We start from the raw sequence: 17,531 nt of genomic DNA, 5'->3' as shown, positions 1-17,531 counted from the left end.
TGCTTGTATGTTGCTGCAGGAGGGAGCTACTAACACCTTGCATTAACTCTTTTGTAATTCTGTGAATTTGAAATAGCATCAGTACCAGCATCGTCAGTGATTATCCATCACTACAGATGCAGAAGTTTATTCTTCATGAAAATATAAGGTAGATGGTTTTTCTGGGTTTTTTTCTAGTCCAGACAGTTAAAAGAATAAACCATAACCATAAAACTAAACAATTGAATATCTATAAAATTTTGAAACAGTAAATTGATCTTAAATGCTGTTATTCTTCCCTGTAAAATATAATGAAAGACTCTTGCTTATATTCAGCAGAGAGGATAGAGGGGGACTTCAGGAGCAAGGAACAAAAATGTTTGTTTTCCAAAAAAACATGGGATCAGGAAAACTTTCTGGCATTGCTTTTTCCCTGTGAGCAACTTAATTCAATTATTTCATTATTTATGCAGTGTGTTTTTAGATAATAACTGCCACAAGTTGACAACACCAATGTACATGTTATGTTTGGAATTAATTTGTTAGACTGACTTACTGGCTGTTGCTCTCCAGGGTTTGATGCAGCGTTGGTATCTACACTGATAACAAACCATAAACATGAGGTATCTCAAAAGGAAGGATTATAAAAAACAGAATTTCACAAGATTCTGAACACAGGAAAGATTTTGACTGCATTTTAATGAAACACTAAGTGATTTTTTCTGAAATTTTACCATCTCAGGCATCTCTAATGTATATCACCTAGTAATATACCTTAAAAATATAATATATAGAAGTTCAATGTAAATAGTTGAATAGTGGTTTGTTCATATAGATATCCTTTTATTAGTATTCTCATTTTTTCCATGCCAGAAGACACAAGTGTTGTCTTTCTGTAGGAATGAGATCACACTGTTCCAAAACAGTTAATACTAGGCAGTGTTGTCTCCTATAGGTTTTTTTCTAGAACGAGATACTGCATGCACTCTCATATTAGAAACTGAACTCTTCTAACTATATAATGCTGGGTTTAATTATAATACCATTCATACTGCTGCATGGTCTTATTAGAGGCTGTAAAATAAGGCATTTGCTTCCTAAGTAAGCCTGTTTCTTTTGCTGCTGCTATCACTTCAAAGTGCAGATGAAGAGTCAAGGATCGCGTTTCATTAGGAGTGATCTGCTTGCACAATATGACTGACATGCTAAAATCTCTCTGAAAGTTTAGATTTATTTTTTTTTCCTTGAAGTTGCCTATAAATTATTCTACGAGTTGCAGACAGGGCTAGTGACCAGGGAAGTAAAAAGCAGTAGTGAAAACCTTTTTGGAATATAATATTCTGACCTTTTCAGCAAAGCTTTTATCCAGAAGACATCCCATCCTAAGACCTGTATCACTGGGCACACAATAGCAGCAGTACTTCAGACAGTAATTTGGGGTCCATTCTCCCTCTTTTTTTGACTACTTAGGTCAGAATGAAATCTGCCAGCCTTAAATCTGAAGGCTATGATTAATACAACTTACCTGTTTTACATCTTGCTCCCCAAATTATTATGCATTTTTCTATGTGGTGCTGTAAGTATTCTAAAAGAAATGTCTAGAAATTTGTAGAAGCGACTAAAATTTTTTTAGTAGTGCAAACAGGTTGAATCTTGAGTCATATTTTGTCTCCAACTATACATGAGATAGAGGAAAATTATTGTTACACAGCACACAAATATTTGATGCTCTAGGTTCTGTGGCATGTACTCAGACTACATTTTTCTTCCATTCATTTATTGTGTTCTAAAATTCCCTCCTGAGTCTTTCAGAATTCATATCTTACAGCAAGGTTTTTTGGCTGTTTCATATCTGTAAAAAGATGACCTTTTGTCTTTCATAATGAATACGATTTTCTTTTTTGGAATTCTACAAACCTATTTATCCCTGAGGTTATATACTTTGTAGGGTATTAACAGTAGTCGACATAATATTCACACGGAGAACTCTCAAGAAATTTAGTTTCTGAGCATACATTCCCTGATTTAATTTGAAGATAATGAAAAGTGCTCTCAAAAATCTTCCTCGAGTATAGGTTCTTGACTTTAAATAGATTTTCATTATGCCAATTTCATTGGGGGAAATGGAATATTCAGGGAGTTTTAAATTTATACAGGTATTGCATGCTGTCTGCTTGATACAACTAAGAATAATGTATTTGGCAGTCAAATTCCACTTCCTTGCTGTGATAGTTCAAGGGTTCCCATTAAATTAAAATCCAGAACCTGAGAGGGAGCTCCTGTATTACCTGAGAGATGGCTGCATTAGTGAAAGTTGCAAAGGATAAAAGTAAGGGTTTATTTATTATAATTCACCTAAATTTCTATTTTTGATATCCACTCACATTACAGATTTGTGTTATGATTTATGTATTTACATGTCAAGTTCCGTGATTTTTGAAAGCATTGGTTGGAGCAATCCCTTCTGACTAGCTCATTCAGAAAAGCCTATACCCGTCTGGGAAGCTGTTTCAAGTTTTGACATAAAGTTGGATTCAATTCCTGCTTGCAGACTTTGTAATTGAATATGAAGATGCGCTGCATGAACCAGGAGTATGGCATTACCAGACGGAAGTCCCTGGCACTCAGACAACGGTGCACTTGAAGTTGTCTCCGTATGTCAACTACTCGTTCCGTGTGATAGCCGTCAATAAGATTGGCAGGAGTCAGCCGAGTGAGCCATCTGAGCAGTACCTGACAAAATCTGCAAGTAAATAATTATTCCCACTTACCAGTGATTGGTTCCCTCTATGAATAGCCTTGAATTTGCTTGGAATCACACAGCAGCCATTCTTGTTCACGTGTAACTTTTTTATGTTTAGGTCCTGATGAAAATCCTGCTAATGTACAGGGGATAGGCTCAGAACCTGATAATTTGGTAATAACATGGGAGGTAAGATGGGGTCTTTTTTCAAGGTTTCATTTGTTTTCACATTTGTGAGTAGCTTTTTTTTTTATTTTGAGAACCAATGATGAGAGTATCCAATTGCTTGCTTAAAATATTCTTGAAATATAACTAAATTCAGACCCTTCACCATCCTTATTTTCATGAAAAAATAGATTTTTTTTTTTTAATATGAAAATAAGTTAAGGGAGGGCATATTTCCTTGAGTGATTTCTCAAGATAAGCCAATAGTTAAGTAATACATGGTATTTTGCTGCCAGTTTTGGAAAACTTCAAAATATAAATGGAGGTTAATTTCAAGTAGAGTCTTAATTTTTAGAGTGAATTCTAATGTGAATGCTACTTCTACTGTCATCTTTTGTGATAAACTAATCATTGTGTACTTTCCCACTAGAAAACTTCTGTTGAAGTTTTCTCCATCATGCTCTTACCATCATGACAAGAGCTCAAGGAGAGCCATGTATAAACAATTTGCCCTCCCAGGCAAGAAATATTGCCTAGGGTACACTCTTTCCAGGGAGTTGGTGCGAGTCTGGTTTTCTCTCTTCCACTTCTTAAGAAATATTTGAAAACAAAATATGTATACAGAAATCACAATGTGTTGTTTGTGTAAGGATTAGGCACTAACATCATTCAGTGTGCTCCTGTAAAAGCTAAACTGCACAACTTTCAGCAGTGCTTCTCTGCAGAGTACAGTGGTAAATTTTCAGTGACATTCTGTAAAAGAATCAATGTATTTCATTCTAAGTTAAGATTTTTCGGATACTTCAGAATATTTAAAAATTATTTCTTTTCATTTCAGCCTTTAAAAGGTTTTCAGTCTAATGGACCAGGGCTTCAGTACAAAGTCAGCTGGCGCCAGAAAGATGTTGATGATGAATGGACATCTGTTATAGTTGCAAATGTATCTAAATATATTGTGTCTGGTACACCAACTTTTGTTCCATATGAAATAAAAGTGCAAGCTTTAAATGACTTGGGGTATGCACCAGAGCCATCAGAGGTGATTGGACATTCAGGGGAAGACTGTAAGTTTTGTAGTTTAACTCAGTTATCCTAATTAAGAGGAACTAAATGTGTAACCTATATGGGTATTTAAAATACTGAGATACTGATAAGGGGAATAGTAGTTATTTTTTTAATAAAAGGAAGTAATTTGGAGAAAGTAAGGCTTGATAATACTCTGCGGTATCAATCCTGAAAACACATTTTAACTATTCCATGGGCACAATGCAGACTCGTTCTAAAAAACTGTGTTTGTGTGGTTTCTAATTCTAACTAGGTGCTTGTTGTATCTTTTCCACACAGTGCCAATGGTTGCTCCAGGCAATGTGCAGGTTCATGTTATTAACAGCACATTAGCAAAGGTGCACTGGGACCCAGTTCCACTAAAAACTGTCCGAGGACACCTTCAAGGGTATAAAGTAAGTATGGTCAAAAAGCATTCTCTTGTTTATTAAAATAGATCAATCTTCCTATATGAGATTGGATCCAGATTGAAGTAGCTGACATGTAAGAGGACTTGTGCTTTTCAGTGAGCTCCCAAGTTCTTCTGACAAGAGCAACAGCTTTGATGAAATTCATACAGAGTTTAGCAATGTTCCAGCCTTGTGGCACTAGCTTCCTGTGACATTGTCCTTGAAGAAAAATGGCATGTGTTGACAATCAAACTTGCATGTGTTAAACAGATTAAAAAAATTGTAACAGTTTTAATGATCTTTTTCCAAAGTAATTTAGAGGATGTGAAGAAATAGTTTTTGTACGGGTCTCTTCTAGGTCTAATGCTAGGGTTGCTCATGTTCTGCTTCAATGTGATTAATCACATCTTTAATTCAGAGTAACTGGACACTTGCTAGCATAAGCTGGGTTCTGTGTCTTTTTGGAGGTCTTTTTGGAAAAAGCTCAGTGTAAAAGCTCAGCTTAAGGACAACAGAATGGCAGAAAATTCAGTGCCCATATAATTGAAAGAAACTTATTGTAAGGTAGTGGGTTGCCTTTGGCCATAACTGAAAAGGCTGTGCTGAACAAAAAAGACTGCAATTAATAGAGGAAGGGAGACAGAAGGACTTAAATATTTGGAACTGGTGTCCCTGTGGGATAGGGAAAAGTTGCTTCAGTGAGGATATACTGATATCCTATTTAATAATAGAAGAAAACCAAAGTAATTCCTTCTTTGTTTCTCTGCAAGTATTCTTATAAGTATGTTCTAACATAACAGATTACTTAGTCCAAACTAGATCACTTTGTAAGACAGACTAGTTTGAACTGCTTCTCCTTAAGTGAAAGGAAGTAAAAGAAATATTTGAAAAGTTAAAACAGTGTTTAGAGGAGAATAAATATACACCGTACTTATAAAATGGAGCAGTCAAAAACATTGAAACTGAACTTCAGTGCTCTACAGCTGGTTACCACATGAATGTGAGTTCCTGGTGTGTGGATATCTCTTTCCTGGCAGAAAATACCACCATCCAGAGAGACTTAAACTAGTTCTGTATGACAGAGCATGTTTGTAGATTGTGTGGTTCTTCGCCACACTAACTCAATAAATTCAGCTGAGAAACAGGACTTCAGTACTCTCTTAAATGTTTATCTATCAGATGACAGCTTTACATCAACCTGGTATTTTACCCACAAATGGGCAATCAAAAGAAAATGTCTATTATGAGACAATTAAAGAGTTAGACTCTAGTGAAAGTAGTGGTAACTATTAATCAAGTTACAGCAACACTAAAGCTCCTAATCCAAATCATCAAATTTCTCTTAAAGATCTATAACAATACCAAAACCAAAATCCATAGACACATTTCTAACTATACATCAAGTGTTAAGTTCAACAGCATGGTTACAGTGCATTGTCATTACCCAAAGTTTAGATGGAGATTTCTTTTTCCTTCTGACTTTGAGTGTCTGAGGGTTATCTTTTGTCCTGTAATCACTAATGGGATCACTTTCCTTTCCACATAATCTAAGGGGTCAATCATGTCATGATTACTTCTATTTAATTTGTTATGCTTTCTCTACGTATGGTAAATTTTTTTTTTTTCTGTGTGGAGGAGAGCCACACAATTATACAAAGCAAAGCAAAACTGAAGCTCAAATAAGTTACTTGATAATAATAAAACAAGCTCACAACCACAGGATTGACAACAGACCTGACCACTGAGCAGTTTTGCTGTTCTGGCTAGGACAAATGTGACAATGATATATCCTTGAGTAAGTTGCAGATGTAGCAAGAATATCTTAAATAATTTTTGCAAATACAGCTAAATCAAGCTAAAATAGGTTAAAAACTAGACAAGGCATGAGAAATCCTAAGACCTGGTGAATAATAGCTATTATTATAAAGCTTTCTCTCAATACAAACAGAAAACTTTTCAAGGATGAAGTATCTTCATCATTGACGTAGGTTACAATGATGAGCTCTTTGTAAACACAGAAGCAAAATCCTACTAGCACACTCAGGTTTTCCTAGTTAATAAAATTATTTCTGTCAATAGCCCAATATGCAGTGTTGTGCTGGGGACAGATTTCTTAATAAAGAGAGAACTATGAGGGAGTCTAAAGAGTCATGTTTTGAAGGTAAATGTCTGAACAAAGCAGGAAGAAGTAACTAAGCAGCAGTCTACAGCACATAATTCATATTTTACACTTGTATTAATCTAGGTATTAGTCAATATACTGTGGTACTATAAAGCTTTTCAAAGTTAGGAAGAAATTACGAAAAATGTGATGCAGTCTCATTTATTATAGCTGACGAGTTTCAGCACCAATAGTACCAACACTTCAAGTTTTGTTAGCTTGTAAATTATTTTCTACAGTAGTTGATAGGATGAGAGCTATAGGATGACAGCTGATGACGCTGAAAAGCATTAACTCAAACCATGTAAAACACATTGGCATTTAAACGTGATTGGAGTGAAATGTTATGTTGAAAGCTGGTCTAAGTGTAACATTGCTTTATAGCTATGTAGCTGAGCTTTGCAAGTCTTAACAGCCCCTTTTTTTCAATTCCCATGTAAAATCCCGGGTTCCTTAATTAAAGAGGTGTTTTGCAGTTGGCCTGTATAGCAATAGATTTTTTATTAATTTAGATTTCTTAATCATCTTCAGCTTGTGATCATATGTGCATGAAAACAATGCTGTGAAAAATAAACAATTATGTATTTGAAGGTGACAATCTTAGGAGTAACACAAGTCTTTTGGAGGGGCAACTATTAATATCTTTCAAGTTATCATGGTAGGGAGACTGTGTAGTAAAGAGAGTGCAGGGAAAGTACCTCTGAGGCTCATATATAGTTTCTTAGAAACTTAGCTCATCAGAGCATCATGATCATCAGGACATCAGAATCAGCTTTCTCATCTGATCAAATTGTCACATAATTGGAGGAGCAGTCTTCCTTTCCATGGGTGGAGATCATTCCAATACTGTAACCTTAGAGCCATTTCAGAACTCGTGTGTTTTTCCAGCCCTGTCAAATCTTTTGATTTCTTCCCCATTTAAAGATAATCTGACAAGGAATAGCATGGCCGGGGACATGATCTAACAAGGAGGCAAAGTCCAAATCTTCTTTGGAATGCCTGTAGACATCTTACTGAAAGAATGGATAACTACTGTCATTCAGATAGACTGAATAACAGGAGAATGATCACAGACCAATGCAGTTCCCAAGCAGAACTCGTATCAAACTGGTTTTGAGCATTAGCAGAACTGGCAGGTGGTAGTCTGCATGCAGTTGTGTACACTGTTTCTGGACAAGGTCTGTTTCTAGAGCAGGAAAGCTTTATGCTGTGTCTTATCTGAGGTTATTAAAATTGCAGTTATTTGTACCTATAATTCATGGACATTCATGGAAAAGCTCAGAGTTTAGAAAATCAGAACAGCTGAGCACTCACTGTAGTTTTTGGGGTTTTTTTTGTCTTTAGGTTTACTACTGGAAAGTGCAGAGTCTATCCAGAAGGAGTAGACGACACGTAGAAAAAAAGATCTTGACTTTCAGGGGAAACAAGACTTTTGGAATGTTACCAGGACTAGAGCCCTATAGTTCTTACAAGCTGAACGTTAGAGTTGTTAACGGTAAAGGAGAAGGACCAGCAAGCCCAGACAAAGTATTTAGGACCCCTGAAGGAGGTATGAAATTAAAAACCTAGATATTAAACTTAAATGGGGTCTACCTGGACTTCCTAAAATAATAATCGGACCCAACACAGTAATATTCATAAGAATTAATAATTTATGACCTGTTTTAAGTTAATCTATTTTGTATTTACTCTATGTTCTTTTTAAAAGTTCCTAGCTCACCTTCATTTCTGAAGATTACTAACCCAACACTGGACTCATTGACTCTGGAGTGGGGTTCACCCACCCATCCAAATGGTGTTTTGACATCATATACACTGAAGTTTCAACCAAGTAAGTTACATGTGAATATATCTTAGGGGTTGGACTTCTGATCTTTCAAGTCCTTTCCAACCCAAACCATTCTTTGATTCTCTGATGCAACTCTAATTTAGGCAATGTATCTACCAAATAATAAACCATTTATGAAGAAAAAAATTATGTTAAATTTATAGCGTACAAAAGATATGATTGTCTTGTAAATGTCAAGTTTGAAAAAGACAAATATATTTTGATAATATAGATGACTCTACTAGGAAAACTTTCCCTGCTGTAGTACAAGGTTAACATTTTTAATACTTTCATGACTTCAAACCGTAATTCACAGAAAAATGGAGGTGAGGTTCTTCATATAAGTGGCATGCAATTAGATGCAAGATACTACTGCTTACAAATTCTGTATTCTAACTGCAAAGAAAATGTCATTAGAAGTAAATCAAAGTATGTCCAGTTATATTGTTATATGCTTTTCCAATTGTAATGGTATAATCTTAAAAAGAAAAATTTATAAATGTGCCATTTACTCACCTCAGAGCTATTAAATCACTTCTTTTGGATCCCAGTTATTTGCTTAGCCCAGAAATTTCTCAGCAGTGACACTGGAAAGGAAAGAGTTTCATATTAATGGAAGAGATAAAGGAAGTTTACTTTCTTCCACTTACCAAATTCTGCTGTTCTTCAGCATTAGACACAAGTGGCTTCAATGTTTTCCTAAGCATACTGAATTTAGAGTTTCAGAATTTTTCAATCGTCAGGGCTTCAATTCTACGTAAATTCTGATGATTTGAATTGAATTAATTTGCCTTGGATTCAGAGATTTGTGAGACTGAAACTTAATCTTGAAAAACTTGCTGGTGTTTCCTATCTTTCATTTGGCACCTTTACACAAAGGTAACTTCTTTTGAAAGTGTAGATGCAGCAGACAGGCAAAAGAATACATACAAACCAAGAAAAGCCTTTTTAAGCACAATGACAGTGAATGTAAATTTCCTAATGTTTTTGTTTTTCTGTTTTTTGTAACAACAGTCAATAACACACATGAATTGGGTCCCTTGGTAGAGATAAGAATTCCTGCCAACGAGAGCAGCTTGATATTAAAAAATTTAAATTACAGCACCCGGTACAAGTTTTACTTCAACGCACAAACTTCAGTTGGATCAGGAAGTCAGATAACTGAGGAAGCAGTTACAATTATGGATGAAGGTAAGATGGGTATGTATAAGGAAAGTCCACTGAGGTGAAAAACCACTACAGATTATATTAAATATCTGTATCTAAATATTTCTGTTGTTTCCTTCCACTAAGGAGATAGGGCCAAGCGATTTTTTTCCTGGAGCTTTCTTAACTGTGTTATAAACTAATAAAGTATTTTAAATACCTTTAAAGAAAATACAGGTAAAGGTTTTCTGCTGTAGTGGGAACCCAAAAAGTGGTATAAAGCCTCTTCTTTTAATATCAACTCACAAACTCTAAGACAGACATTGGCCTTGCTGGGCTTCAAGTTTCATGTAATTTGACATTTTTAGTGGTATTTCTCTATTCACCTATTCTGCATCATTGACCAGCTTCGATCACAGAGAAAAATACTGCAGTGATGCAGGTTTTTGATTAGAGGAAGTTATTTCTTTTCTGTAGTATTCAACAGCTTCTGTGAAATCAAAATTGCTTTCACAGAACTGGCAAAAAATAGTAAAACTGTTAAAATAAATTTGTCATCTATGGCCCCAAGTAACTGTATAGTATTTAAAAACCACCAAGTATATTGTTAAATCCTGTCACCATTGATTTTTATATCTGTAGCCATTCTAGAGCTTTGTTAAAGTTCTTTCTTTAAATATGGATGCTTTACAAAATAAGAATAATTTAAAGTCAACAGGAAATTTGGAACTTTTTTTATCATTTTCATCATCTTAATAAGTCTATTTTGGTACCATGTTTTCACATAATTTTATGCTCAGTAAAATGATGGGGTTTTTTAAAATTATCATAGATGAGTTCGTATTCAGTGCAATTTCTCTGTCAGGGTATTAAGTTTGCATATGAACTGCATTTATTTTAAATCTTGCACCCTAACAAGCATGAACAATAAAATTTTGTAAATGCATGTGCATTAATTTTGTCTTGTAGTAGTCATTCAGTGTTCAGCATAAGTGGATTGTTTCTAATTTATTTGAATTAATACTTTTTATCTAGTCTGCATGCTTTTTACAGTGAAACGATATATGTATGTTTCCTTTGGTGTTGTATCTAATTATATAGTGTTCCTATTCTTGTTTTCCTCCATTAAAGCTGGTATTCTCCGTCCTGCTGTAGGTGCAGGCAAAGGTAAAATGAAACTGCATGATTTATTAATGTGTGGATTTTTGCAGTGTTGCAAATGGGGAAATTGCAGTGGTAAGGACAGAAAATCTTGGACTACACATTTTTGTACAAAGTTTAATCAGTGCTGGAAGAAAAAAGTTGTGGGAGTTTTTTGTTTGGGTTTGTTGGGTTTGTTTTTTTTAAGGAATCCAGAATGCTTATTAATACCTTTCATCTGTTTATTTTGCCACAGAGTTCCAGGGGAATTCGTTAGCTTTGCTTCAGCAAAATCTAATTATTTCTGTCATAAATATTCAGGATCCAGGTGCACTAGCACTGATTAGCTGGAGTAGAAAAAACAGCACTTTCGCAAAGGGCATTCATTTACTGCTTGTGCCATGTGCATTTTTTGTTTTAAAAAACTATCTGCAGTCTTATTCTCACTGTGGATTACTGCTACCCACTTGAACACATTTACTTCATTTGCAAGCCAACTGTGCATAGGAGACAGATGACTGACAATACCCTCTGTCTACTTCTGAGTTTGAGTATCAGATTGAATATACAGGCAAATGTCTTCCCACTGTTTTAGGTTCACAGATCTTGCGAGTGAGTACTTGAGGATATTTCAGTGTGTAGAACTAGTATCATCCTTATTTGTGAATTTGGCACTATTTATTTCTTCATGATGCAGTTTTGCACACAGTTTTAATGAATTTTGATACCTTTGTTGTCAGAAGCAAAGGTTGTCCTTAGGTAGCTCAAACTCAGGAATGCCTCTTTATACAGAGATGTCATTGAATGACAGGTGTCATTAACACTAATGGACAGCTGTGCTTCAGATTCTTAGACCATAAACATCACAAGTCAAAATCTGTAAATGAAGTACCCAACATTTTTTATGAACTTGGAAGAAACAACATAAATTCTTTTACACATAATTTCTTTTCACTTGATTATCAAGTGTTGTGAATGATAGCAGCCATAAGAAAGAAATTCATTCACTCAGTCTGGTATAAATCAGACAATATATAAATATAAGTATGCTTGCATTTGGGCATATATAGTATATATTTTTATATGTATATATAAGTGTATTCTGATATCAGATGTGTTTCTGGTAACTGTGTGAGTTGTGGAATTATTTTGATGAAAAGTCTTTTTTACTATTTTAGTCTAGTTGTAGCTGAGAAGTCAGCACAGATTGGAACAATCAAACTGGCTTTAGTCCTGGACATGCACAGCAGAAATGTTAATTAGGTTCTCATTATTTATAGCACACTCTAAAAACTCATGCAAGGAAAAATGGATTCTCTGTGTGAAACTGAGTTCTAATTATAGCTGTATATGGCTATCAGAAAGCATCTCTTATTTGTAAGATCAGCTGGAGCAGCTCACATTTCAGAGCTGTGATCTCAGATTCTCTGAAAACTAAGCAGATGTCTTTGTTTGGTTCCATGTTGTTTATGGTTTCAAAGTTTTCACATATTCCTGTAGCATATATAGTTCTTGCAGTTGCAAAGAGGACTTTGGACCTGCAAACACACAGAACTAAAGCCATGACATCTGTTAGGACATCTGAGTTGCTGCAGGTGTGAGATGAATGTTCTCAGTGCTTACTACATTACCATGTTAGCTGCTTTGCTACTAATCCAGGACCACAAATAAGGAAAAGGAGGATCATATTATCAAGATCAAGCACCAAATTAGTTGGTCTCATGAGGGGGTGGATTTGGAAGATACAAGTGCTCAGTGCACTCAAAAAGAAGCTGTAACCAGCAGTGAACTTTCCTTTGTCTATTGAGTGCAGGATGTCTACAAGTTCTTATTAATTTGGACCCAAAGCCAGAACAAATTGAGATATTCCAAACCTCTTTGTGGTCTATCAAAAACATATCAGATTTTTAATTTTGAAGGGCAGAACTTACCAGGAAAATGTAATTATCCTTTTTTCTTTCAATTTGAACACATGGATCCTGGAATTTAAGCAGACAGTAGGTCCCAGATTTAGCCAGCCTAAACTGCTGAACTGAAATTTCTGCATTTGGTGTTTCCTGCTGGATAGCTGCCTGTGAAGACCTGCAGCTTGGCCAGTCATGTACATTAGACACATGGTCCTGGAAGGAATTAAATTACTTTAAACCTTGGTGAGCTGTGCCACTTGGGACATATTTCACTTCTCAGAGTAAAACTATAAATTAAAGTGCAGAGGGACATATTGCTGTGGTAAATCTAAGGATCTAAATAGAGTCAATATTTTTACTTTCACAAGCCTACATAAGTAAATCACGAGATTTAATTTACTAGATGAAAAAGCTGTTATGTTATAGTTGATATTCCTATTTTTTCATTTTTCATTTTTTCTTTCTAATACTGATTTTATGAATTATTTTAAATTGATCAAATTAATGGTACTATGAAGAAAAAAGAAATTTTTTTTCTTAGCAACCTGCATTCTAAATGTGTCTGAAAACATCGTATGTAAACCAGAATTTATTATACCTGATGTTAGATATTAAGTATACTCTGGTGTTGCCATTTATATATTGGCATCTAACCATAGGCATGAGGTAACAGAAGTGTGAGAAACATGGGGGAATAACCCAATTCCATATAAAAGAATTATAGCAGCAACTGGAAAGTGACTCAGGTGATCATAGGAGTCAAGTCTTTTTTGTCCTTTTCCAAGTTTTAAATAACTGCTCTATAGAGGAAGGAAGAGAATTCCAATTTGACCAGTGGTAGAAATGAAAGTTGCTGGTTAAAATAGAGTCGTAGGGACGTATGTTTGTTGTAAGCTGAAGTGTAGAGAGTCATGGCATGGCATGTCAGCCTCATTTCACAAGCCTTCTCATTTCACTTTTTAGTTTATTTTTTATTTAGTCAACCTTTTTATTTGAAAGCAAGGTCTTGTAATCTGCATGCAGGCAGAGGCTAGTAACTGGTAGTCCTGAAATGCAATTAAAGTTTGTGAGATCACAGTAACCTTTAATTGTAGCTAGTGCCTCCTGTCACTGGAACTCAATCTAGCCAGCCTTCTTTGTGTGAACTTCATATCTTTAGTGACAAACACTACTTCTTTTTCTTACAAGGGAGAAATACAATTAGTCTGTCCTCTGGGTTTGAAACTATTATTTTGGGGTTTTTGGCTGAATTACCTGTATGTAACTCCTCACTGTAGGCTAGAAATCAGTCTCAAGTGAGTTTATATCTCTGATCTCTTTGTAGAAGATCATCTCTGTTTTCTTTGTTCTGTACAAAATGCAGTTCTTTAAATCATTTTCTCTGCCCACCATCTGTTTCCCCTCCCTCTTGAATCACTGCACATAATGTCTCCATGTCTTTTGCTAACAATTTCAAGCTGCTTTTACAGTCAAGTTAAGTGTAGTATTTTTGTATTGCTCTTTCAGCCACATTCCCCCTGTGGACTTCTTCATTATGTATTGGTGTGATTCTTTCAGTACAGCCTGCTGAACAGAACCACTGTTTTGTCCCCTTTTAAGTTCACTGGGAACAATGCTGATGCTCCGTATGCTAGACTAGAGAAAATTATTATTATCATTGTGCAAAAATTCCAGCAAATACCTTTTGCTTTGTAGATATCATGCCATATGCTCATCAGTGGCATAATTTTTTGCATTTCTTCTTTGGCTTCTATATTTCTTACACTACAGAAATGCTCTTGCAATTGGCCTAAATAATCCCAGAAGTGACTAATGCCCATTTCTCACTGCCAGAAATGGAATTCACTCCTATTATTATACTAAAGCTTGAATTTCATACTCTGAATGTTAACAAGGCAAAGGAAAATAAAACCCTTTTCTGTATCTGACAGGCTCTGGCAGAATCTATCACCTTTGTCCTTCATTTTTTTCTTGTGTGGGTGTGTTTTTTTCCTTTAAATTAACTTTTCTCTTTGTATATGCATTTTAACTTAATTGTCTGATATGTTGTTTTGTGGGGTTTTTTTTTCCATTTGACTAGTCTTCAAATTTGTGCTTGGCACTCACCCAACATTTTTTCCTGAATATCATGTGAATTCCATGAAAATTCCTGAAGTTTAGTCACTTTGGGGATTATTTTATTTATTGTTCTTCTGGACTAAATCTTGAGAAAGAGTACCTATTTAATTGGTAAAATACCTTCCAATCTCATGTCCTGTTTTACTAAATTATATTGATTCTACAGCCTGGCCATAACTGTTCTTTGTAGGAACGGTGTTTCTGAAAGGCTGAAAATTTAAGTAAAACTCTACCAAAAAAACCCAGTAAAAAAGCACTGGAATTAATTTGAAAAGAAAGGAAAATTTTGCTTTGAGCCTAGGCCTCTTTCTCAACAATTGGCAAATGCTTTTATATGATACTACTGGAATGTGCCAGCTGAATTTTACATTGTATCAAGGCAATGAATGAAAAAGCTTAATTTACCAGAGGTAGATGAATGAGAGTGGGTCTGTGAAAAATCTGTAGCTTACTAACAGTCCATGCCCATGGTTTTTAGAGTGATGCTTTTGCCAGCACTGCTGCATGGTGCGGGGCATGGTTACAGATGAGAGAGCACAGTGCTCTGCTCTCCAGGACAAAGTTTTCTGCCCGCCCCTCTTCCTTCCTTTTTCCCAGCTGGCACTTGCACACGCTGGGAGCTTCTGCCAGCTGACAATTACACATTTTCCATTTGTGAGCAGTGCTGGGAAACATATTGAAGAACTGAGAGGTTAATTATAATTAGAGGTGTGGTGATTGAGAAGACAAAGAGCCTGGGTGGATTGACTGCAAGCTTTAAGTGTCATAACCAATTCACCTCCAGGCTTCCATCACCTCAGGATCCATCAGCCATCTTTTATGTTCTTCTGTGTGTAGTAGTCATGTTGCAAATGTGGCACATTTAAAAGACTTAAGTAAAAAATGGCAAACCTGATGGCAAATGAGATCAAGCAACAGTGCAAAAGAGGAGAATTGCAAAAGTAATAATTTTGTAAAGAAATATGCTACTGAACATATTTCCTGGTGCACTGTATTCAACAGTAAGAAAACACAGAATTCGAATCTGTCCAAATACTACATGTGGGTATATCTGTACGAACTGCTGTTAGTAAAAATCAGGTACATCTGGTAAATATAAGCATAAATCAGTCACTTGAGAGGATTTAGAAATTAGGATACCAATGAAATTAGGGGAAACTTCCAGAGCAAACTTGATTGTTATATGCAATCATGTGAACAGAAAGACTTTTACTAGATGCTTTAATCTAGCAGGCAACTCTTTAATGAGAGCAGGAACTAGAAATATGGGATGGAAAAATGCTCTACAAGATTGAGCTATTATTGAATTTGCTTAGTGATTCAGAAGCTTTCCATCATCTGGAGTCTTTCAAAGAAGATGAGACAATTTCCTTCATCCCCAAGTGCTCAGGCATGAGAAGGGAGAAGTTAGGGGTAATGCTGTGGCATCTGTTTGCAGGAGTACAAAAGTTATTATTGCTAACAGTTTTTTCTGTCTTTAATATTGTGAAAAATATCAGTTGTATGGTTGGTTGGGCTGCTAATTAGTCATCTTCCATGTAAGACCAAAATCCAGGACAATATGGCTTTGAGAAAATACAATTTAATGAAACAAAACAAAGTCATATTTCAAATACAAGCCACTTGTTTTCTTGGCACAGCAAAAATGGTTGGTTATTGAAACAAACACCTGTTCCTATGTGTAAATTAGGAAGGAAGTTTATACATCCTGTCTGCAATCTCAGACACTGCACCATCCTAAATTTAGAGACTCCTTTTCTTTCCTCTTGCTACTTCCAAGTGGCACTGAGAAAAAAAATCTAATCCCCTTGCATTACCATAATGTATATGGTTACATGTTAGATTTCCCATGGACAGCTCTGGCTTTGGTATTTCTTAGAGTGGTTTCTGTGACTTAGAGATCTAGATGGCTTTTTTTGTTTCCCCTAGTGCTTTCTCAGTTATTTTGTTCAGGTGGCTTTAGCAAGAAATATATCTATTCTTTATTACTTAAATAATATGTTACTTATTATTTTGCTTGGTGAACAAAATCATATTTATATTGTAGCACAATTTAGCTACAAAAACATCAGATGGGGGAGCAGTGCAGATTGAATTGAGTACTACTGGAACAGAGTTAAGAAGAAACATGTGATGCAAATATGGGGATAAAAAAATATTTTGTAAAACATTGTAATAATCAGAATACATTTTCAGAAGAACTGATGGAATTTACCTAATTTAGGTATTTTAAAAAATACTCAGAAACTACAGTTTTCTAGACATGGTACTCCTATTATTTCATCTGTTCTAGGGGCCCAAATAAGCCATTTTCTCTGTGCATATAACTCTGAACTTTTTCCAGCTGACCATATGGACAAAGCTGGCCTGTTAGAAGAAGAAAATAATTTAAGTGGATAGATTAATTCTGTGCAACCCCTCTTGCCATGATAACGGGCTTTTGCTCATTTTATTTTCTTCTGTAGATAAAGCCATTAGAATTCTGACATTTGTCTTTACTCAGACTAGATTTTTACCTCTGATGTTTCATGGTCCTTTGGGAAGCACTTTTAATGTTCTTAATAGAAAAAATAGTTTTAGCAGGATAGAAAAGTCAGTGGCAAAATGAGGCATTTTCAGTTAAAACTAATTTCATATGTTTGAGGAGCATCCTCTTTGTATCTTCCCTGTTACGGCATTAGGACTATTAAAATCTATCTTTTCATTAGTCTTAGGCAAGCAGAGACATTGAGTTATATGTCCTTTTGTAACAAGCATTACTGGAGCTAAGGCATGAGCAAAGAACTGAGGTATGAGCACAGAAGTGGCAAATTTCAGAATGCTGAAGAGAGAAGCTCTTCTCTCCACAGATGTGGGCATTTTGCATATCTATGAAAAGTACTGTCTGACT

At 35.4% G+C, this 17,531-nt stretch overlaps 1 protein-coding gene across 27 annotated transcripts in view; it reads left to right on the top strand.

Annotated features, from left to right (window-relative positions):
• Positions 1 to 17,531, top strand: part of NRCAM (neuronal cell adhesion molecule) — a 148,258-nt gene that overhangs the window by 109,957 nt on the left and 20,770 nt on the right. For 12 of the 27 annotated variants that reach the window (XM_088054699.1, XM_014249015.2, XM_088054695.1 and 9 more), the window contains 8 exons: positions 2,531 to 2,728; positions 2,841 to 2,911; positions 3,726 to 3,951; positions 4,232 to 4,347; positions 7,847 to 8,051; positions 8,211 to 8,333; positions 9,345 to 9,521; positions 10,608 to 10,643. In XM_088054699.1, coding sequence (XP_087910825.1) covers positions 2,531 to 2,728; positions 2,841 to 2,911; positions 3,726 to 3,951; positions 4,232 to 4,347; positions 7,847 to 8,051; positions 8,211 to 8,333; positions 9,345 to 9,521; positions 10,608 to 10,643 — 1,152 coding nt within the window. Of the gene's footprint in view, positions 1 to 2,530; positions 2,729 to 2,840; positions 2,912 to 3,725; positions 3,952 to 4,231; positions 4,348 to 7,846; positions 8,052 to 8,210; positions 8,334 to 9,344; positions 9,531 to 10,607; positions 10,644 to 17,531 lie in introns of all 27 variants that reach the window. The other 15 variants (XM_005519280.3, XM_088054703.1, XM_088054709.1 and 12 more) reach the window with 2 other exon arrangements.

Source organism: Pseudopodoces humilis, chromosome 5, assembly GCF_049639895.1.
Source record: "Pseudopodoces humilis isolate 2021_Gansu_Grassland_sample_001 chromosome 5, ASM4963989v1, whole genome shotgun sequence".
NCBI lineage: Eukaryota > Metazoa > Chordata > Aves > Passeriformes > Paridae > Pseudopodoces > Pseudopodoces humilis.
The sequence above is the reverse complement of the archived record's forward strand: the minus strand, read 5'-3'. Positions and strand labels throughout refer to the sequence as shown.